The 5,719-nt window shown below is 45.7% G+C and overlaps 1 protein-coding gene and 1 long non-coding RNA gene across 2 annotated transcripts in view; both read left to right on the forward strand.

Annotated features, from left to right (window-relative positions):
* The window catches only part of VEGFC (vascular endothelial growth factor C), a gene marked incomplete at its 5' end in the record, with an annotated part of 32,756 nt that extends 29,379 nt beyond the window's left edge, over positions 1-3,377 (forward strand). The window contains one exon of the mRNA XM_023763934.1: positions 2,988-3,377. Within this exon, the coding sequence (XP_023619702.1) occupies positions 2,988-3,096 (109 nt within the window). The remainder of the gene's footprint in view (positions 1-2,987) is intronic.
* Positions 3,378-5,344: 1,967 nt separating this feature from the next.
* The window catches only part of LOC111828246, a 3,638-nt gene continuing 3,263 nt past the window's right edge, over positions 5,345-5,719 (forward strand). The window contains exon 1 of the long non-coding RNA XR_002832048.1: positions 5,345-5,437. This is a non-coding gene — a long non-coding RNA (uncharacterized LOC111828246). The remainder of the gene's footprint in view (positions 5,438-5,719) is intronic.

A 5,719-nucleotide genomic window follows, 5' to 3' on the forward strand; every position in this document is an offset into this window, starting at 1 on the left:
ATGGCCTTCACTTTGAGATGTATTTTGTCAGATATAAGTATTGCTACCCAGCTTCTTTCCTTTCCATTGCGTGAAAGATATTTTTCCATCCCTTCACTTTCAGTCTGTGTGAGTCCCTTCTAATGAGGTGGGTCTCTTGTAGACAGCATTTCTTCCCCACCTCAGGGAAGTTTTCTGATATTATTTCTTCAAATAGGTTTTCTAATCCATGTTCATCTTTCTGTTGTTCTGGCACCCCTATTATTCGTATGTTGTTTCGTTTCATGTTGTCCCAAAGCTCCCTTAGGCTCTCCTCCGTCTTTTAATTTTTTTCTCCATTTGCCGTACAGTTTGAGTGTGTTTTGCTTCCTTGTCTTCTAATTCACTAATTCGGTCCTCCGCTTCTCCCAGTCTACTGTTGATACTTTCAATGGAGTTTTTTATTGAAGCTATGTCGCTCTTCATTTCTTCTTGGGACTTACTTAAGTTGTTGATTTTTTCATCTGTTTCTTCTAGCTTCTTGCATAAGTAGTTGAGTTTTTCATCTGTTTCTTCTTGCTTCTTGAACATCCGGTGCATGTACTCTAGGAACCTTATTCTGAATTCTTTTTCCGTCATGTTGCATATCTCTGTCTCACTTAGCTGCTTTTCTGGCGAGTTCTCCTTTTCTTTCCTTTGGGGGTTTCTTTGTCTACCCATGTTTGATCTCACTGACATGACTAGTTGTTGAGTCGTTCAGTGGCTGAACCCTGGGAGGCAGTGGCTGCTCCCTGGGTGGCAGTGGCTCTTCGGGCTGTGGTTGCTCCTTGGGCGGTTGTGGTAGCAGCGGCTCCTCTTTTGATAGCAGGGCCTCTGGTGGGTGCTGTTCACAGCTGTGGTGGCTCTTCTGGCTGGTGGAGGGAGGCTTCACACACAGCAACTGTTCCCAGGCAGAGCGTGTGGTGATCAGGAGGCCGCTGTTGCTTGAATCTGCCGAGTTTCTCACTGGCTTCAGGGGCATTTTTGTTTAGCTCAGTGGATAGAGCATCAGCCCTCAGACTGAAGGGTCCCGAGCTCGATTCCAGTCAATGGCATGTACCTCAGTTGTAAGTCATTTGTGCTGGGGTCCAATCCCAGCAGGTCCAGGGGTCCCCAAAGGTGTGGACGGAGTCGGCGAAGAAGGAATGACACGAAGACAGCCTTCAGTTGGTCAGCAGCCTAGTCAGGACCTATAGCCAGGATCTCCAGCCAAAGTTCTGGTCAGAGTTCTGGTTAGGAACTGATGAGGATCTCTTATTCAGTAACTTTCATTGCTCGTCGAGAATTCTGTCTTTTTACTTAAGGAATAACAGTGGACCAAAATTGCATTTGTATTTAGAAGTTTAAAAAAATCACATTTTAACTGGATGTGCTTCCTTTTCTAAAGCACAAGAAATGAAATGATAGCATCAGCATCACATGTGCAGTTTTTCTGCAGTGCACTGTGGATTTCCATGGCAGGCCATTTGCATTCTTCCCTGGACACCCATCCCCATTCCCACATGTTAACCAAACTCATATGCCAAAAAAAAAAAATCATCTTCAAAGATCTCTCCCATTCCTCAGAGCAACAGGACTTTGGATGGGATTAGTTGCTTGATCATTAATTTTTTCACCACTGCTGGAAACTGGAAGTCCAGGGGTGGCAGAGAGGCGCCCCCGAGGGAAACTGTCCCTCCCTTTGCACATGGAGCTGAGGTGGGGAGTGGGGGGGGGTGAGCCCCCACCATTCTCGCAGCTGCAGGTCCCGCAGTTGGGAGTGAGGGCGGGGCTGCCCCTGAGGACCACAGTCCTGCCTGCAGATGGCTGGCTTGGGTCCTTGGGTCCCTTTGAAGCCCTGGTTCCCTGAAAGTCTCATGCTTATGTGGTCACCCTGAATCAGCAGACCCGGAACAATCACTTCCAACATTTCCTGTTCATATACGAAGCAGAGAGCACTTAAAAACACCGATGCTGGCAGTGTCTCACTCTTCCATTTGTGATATCAGCAACCCAGACACTCTGGAGGGTGGGGGTCCATTCCCCTCAAACTGTGTGATTGTAAGCACAAACTAACAATTTACAAACCTGTAAACCTAATGTTATGACAAATGAGTAACTTCATTCTAGTTTAAAATTTAGACTAACACAAAAGTGTGTTTATAGCATACCGAATTCTTCCCCTTGGTCTTTTATGTATTTATTTATTTAATATATTTCTTATTGTTGATAGTATTACAGATATCTTCTGTCCCCCTCCTTTGCCCCCCCTCCTCCTAGCCCCTACCTATCCCCCAGGTCTTCACTACGCCAATTGGCCAGTGGTCGCATGGGCTATGCATATCGCTATATAATAAAAAGGTGAATATGCAAATCAACCAACAGCAGAAGGACCGGTCGCTATGATGTTCACTGACCACCAGGGGACAGATGAGCAATGCAGGAGCTGCCCCTGGTGGTCAGTGCACTCCGACGGGGGGGCGGGGAGGGGGCGCTGCTCAGCCAGAAGCCGGGCTCATGGCTGGTGAGTGCAGTGGTGGTGGTGGGAGCCTCTCCTGCCTCTGCGGCAGCGCTAAGGATGTCCCACTGACAGCTTAGGCCCGGCCTAAGCTGTCAATGGGATATCCCCCAAGGGTTCCCGGACTGTGAGAGGGCACAGGCCACGCTGAGGGATCCCCCCCCTCACCAAGTGCACGAATTTCGTGCACCGGACCTCTAGAAAGTATATAAATTCTTTGGTTAATCTCTTCTCCCCACAACCCCACATCAAGGTTTGTCAGTCTGTTCCATGCTTCCATGGTTCGGGTCTTATTTTGTTGGTCCATTCATTTTGTTCATTTGATTCCACAACTAAGTGAGATCATGTGATATTTGTCTTTCTCAGTTTGGCTTATTTCACTTAGCATAACATTTCCCAGGCCCATCCATGCAATGCTGTGCAGCTGTAAAAAAGAGGGATCCCTTTTCCTCGCCTTGGCCTTTAACGAGAGTGTGTGTCTCTGTTTTCCTAGTTGTTACAGACGGCCGTGTACAAACCGGCTGAAGCACTGCGAGCCGGGCCTCGCGTTCAGTGAGGAGGTGTGTCGCTGTGTGCCCGCGTACTGGAAGAGACCACAGTGAACTGAGATGGGACTGTTTCCCGGCGTCCCGTTTCTGCCAGGGCAGACTGTGCTGCCCCTTTAAAACTGTCTGTGGACAGAGAGACGTGTGTGGGGCCACGGCGACAGAGACAGCGGTCGGTGGGTGTTTCCCGAGCCACGTGGATAACGTCACGGAAACGGGCCCCAGCTCATCTGCAAAGACCTCTTATAAACACTGGTTTTCTGCCAAGGACCGAACAGCCGAGGTTTTTCTGTTGTGATTTAAAAAAAAATGACTATATAATTTATTTCCACTAAAAATATTGTTTCTGCATTCATGTTTATAGCAATAACAATTGGTAAAGCTCACTGTGATCAATATTTTTATATCATGCAAAATATGTTTAAAATAAAATGAGAATTGTATTATAAACTGCTGAGTGGGGCCTATTACCATCTTCCGTTCTAAGTAGAACTTGATATTATGAACCATTCACCCCCCACCCTTTTTCTTTTTCTCTAAGCAGATGTCAGACTGGGCTTGTGATAAAAATCTAAACCTACAAAAGAAATGTTCACAAGGATAACAGTTGCTATTACATTTTAATCTCAACATTTTCATGAGTATAAACATTTTAGCACATGATACTCTTGAATTTATAACCAAATGAATCGATAAAGAACATACCATCTAAAAAGGCGGTCTGCTTATTAACATCCATGTGATGGAGTTATTCCGGGCATCGGGAGCACTTGGACTTCTAACTCTGGGTGTGATCTCTCTCTGGATCTGGTGAGTCATTTTTAGTATTGATACATTTTTAAATACATTAATTTTTTAGCTCATGCAAAAAAAAGTATATCTAAGTTTTGAATGAGCCCCTATGTAACTTGATACAACAGCTGTTATAAGTTATCAGCTTAAAAGTCATCTAAACTATGTGTTGACAATTAGTTTCTCAGAAGATATGGGTAAGCCAAAAAACCACTGGGCCAAATATTAAAGCGCGAAGCATGCCAGAAAAAAAGACATTTGACTTGTCCCTGGAGATGTAATCATTTTGGCCAAAAGCAGAAGTAACATGGGCAAAGACAAGACCTTGCCAGTGGTACTCAGACAAGTTTATATGGACCATAAAAACTTCACTTCCCTCCATGGTAATAACTGAGATTTTGTGGTGCCAGCTAAAGAGGTGGACTGGAGAGAAAGCTAAACAATTCTGTGGAGTATTAGCAAGACTGACTCAGCAGAAGCTAAAAGAATCAGCGAAAATGCCCATAAACTGGCCTCGAGCCTCCAGACCCCAGGCGGGCAATCTGCAGGACGAAGACGAGAAAACACTGGGCGTTTGAGGCACCAGTGTCTACATGGCCATCTTGGAAGTTTGTACACAGAATTGTATGCCCTGAAACCTAATGCTGTGTCCTTAGTTGAAAAGACTCGAGGGGAAAGAATATTTTTTAAGCAGTTGTATAAGCTCTAGCTTCCAGACTTTTTTTTTTTGGAAAGGGGTTTTGACATTGGCTGACTGATGGAATGAAACAGATTCCAGTATTAGAATTTCTAAAAATAGCTTTGTTCTCTACATCCACGCTAACTCCAAACAGAAGTGTGGGTGGCGGCCACGAGACGGCCCGCACTGGCATACCCAGGGTGCATCTCTCCGAGGGAGGCAGGCAGGGCCGGCTCTGTCTTCCTCTGGGTGGAGACCCAGCTCCGAAGGACTAGTCCCAGTGGGTAAGAGGGAAGCAGATGCACAGGCGAGGCTGAGATGGCAGCCGGTGCTGTAGGGCATGGCCAGTGGCCACGACACTCCCACGTGGGGAAGGTCATGCTCACCTCGCAGGGGGTGCCACGCTTCTGCGCTTTCACTGGCAGGTTTTTCAAGGGCTGCTGTTTAGGGACTTTGCCTTTTGAACTGAAGATGAGCATAGCCAATCACTTCGCTATCGTAGAAGAGAGACATTGGCGAGTCTGGTTTTTATGCTGATAAATTCTAGAAAGTTCTGAATCAATCCAATTATTGTATCAAAACAAATGCCTTCAGTACACCCGAACACTGTTTGAGGGAGTCAGTGATACTTTATAAATTAATACCGGTTTTCTCTGTCCTTGAAGTTTTTGTATATGGGATACTTTTTTAAAGGGGGTAATTGTTAACTTGCATAAGTGCAGTTGGAAGGTTAGAGGGGTTGAGGGTTTGGAAATCTCTCTAAAAACCAGAGCTTCACACACACTTTTCTCTTCGCTCCACAGCTAACAAGCCGGTGCTGGGAAAAGCCCGGGAATGGAGGGACCCTGGCGGGAACCCCAGCAGGTCCTTATCCTGACTCCTCGGCGAGTGCAGCTTCATCTCAGGAAGGAGCGAGTGGAGCTAAATGTGTGTGAAGCTCCGCCTTTTAGAGAGATTTCCAAACCCTCAACCCCTCTAACCTTCCAACTGCACTTATGCAAGTTAACAATTACCCCCCTTTAAAAAAGTATCCCATATACAAAAACTTCCAGGACAGAGAAAACCGGTATTAATTTATAAAGTATCACTGACTCCCTCAACAGTGTTCGGGTGTACTGAAGGCATTTGTTTTAATACATAATTGGATTGATTCAGAACTTTCTAGAATTTATCAGCATAAAAACCAGACTCGCTAATGTCTCTCTTCTA

The sequence above is a fragment of the Myotis lucifugus genome, unplaced genomic scaffold (assembly GCF_000147115.1).
Source record: "Myotis lucifugus unplaced genomic scaffold, Myoluc2.0 scaffold_309, whole genome shotgun sequence".
NCBI lineage: Eukaryota > Metazoa > Chordata > Mammalia > Chiroptera > Vespertilionidae > Myotis > Myotis lucifugus.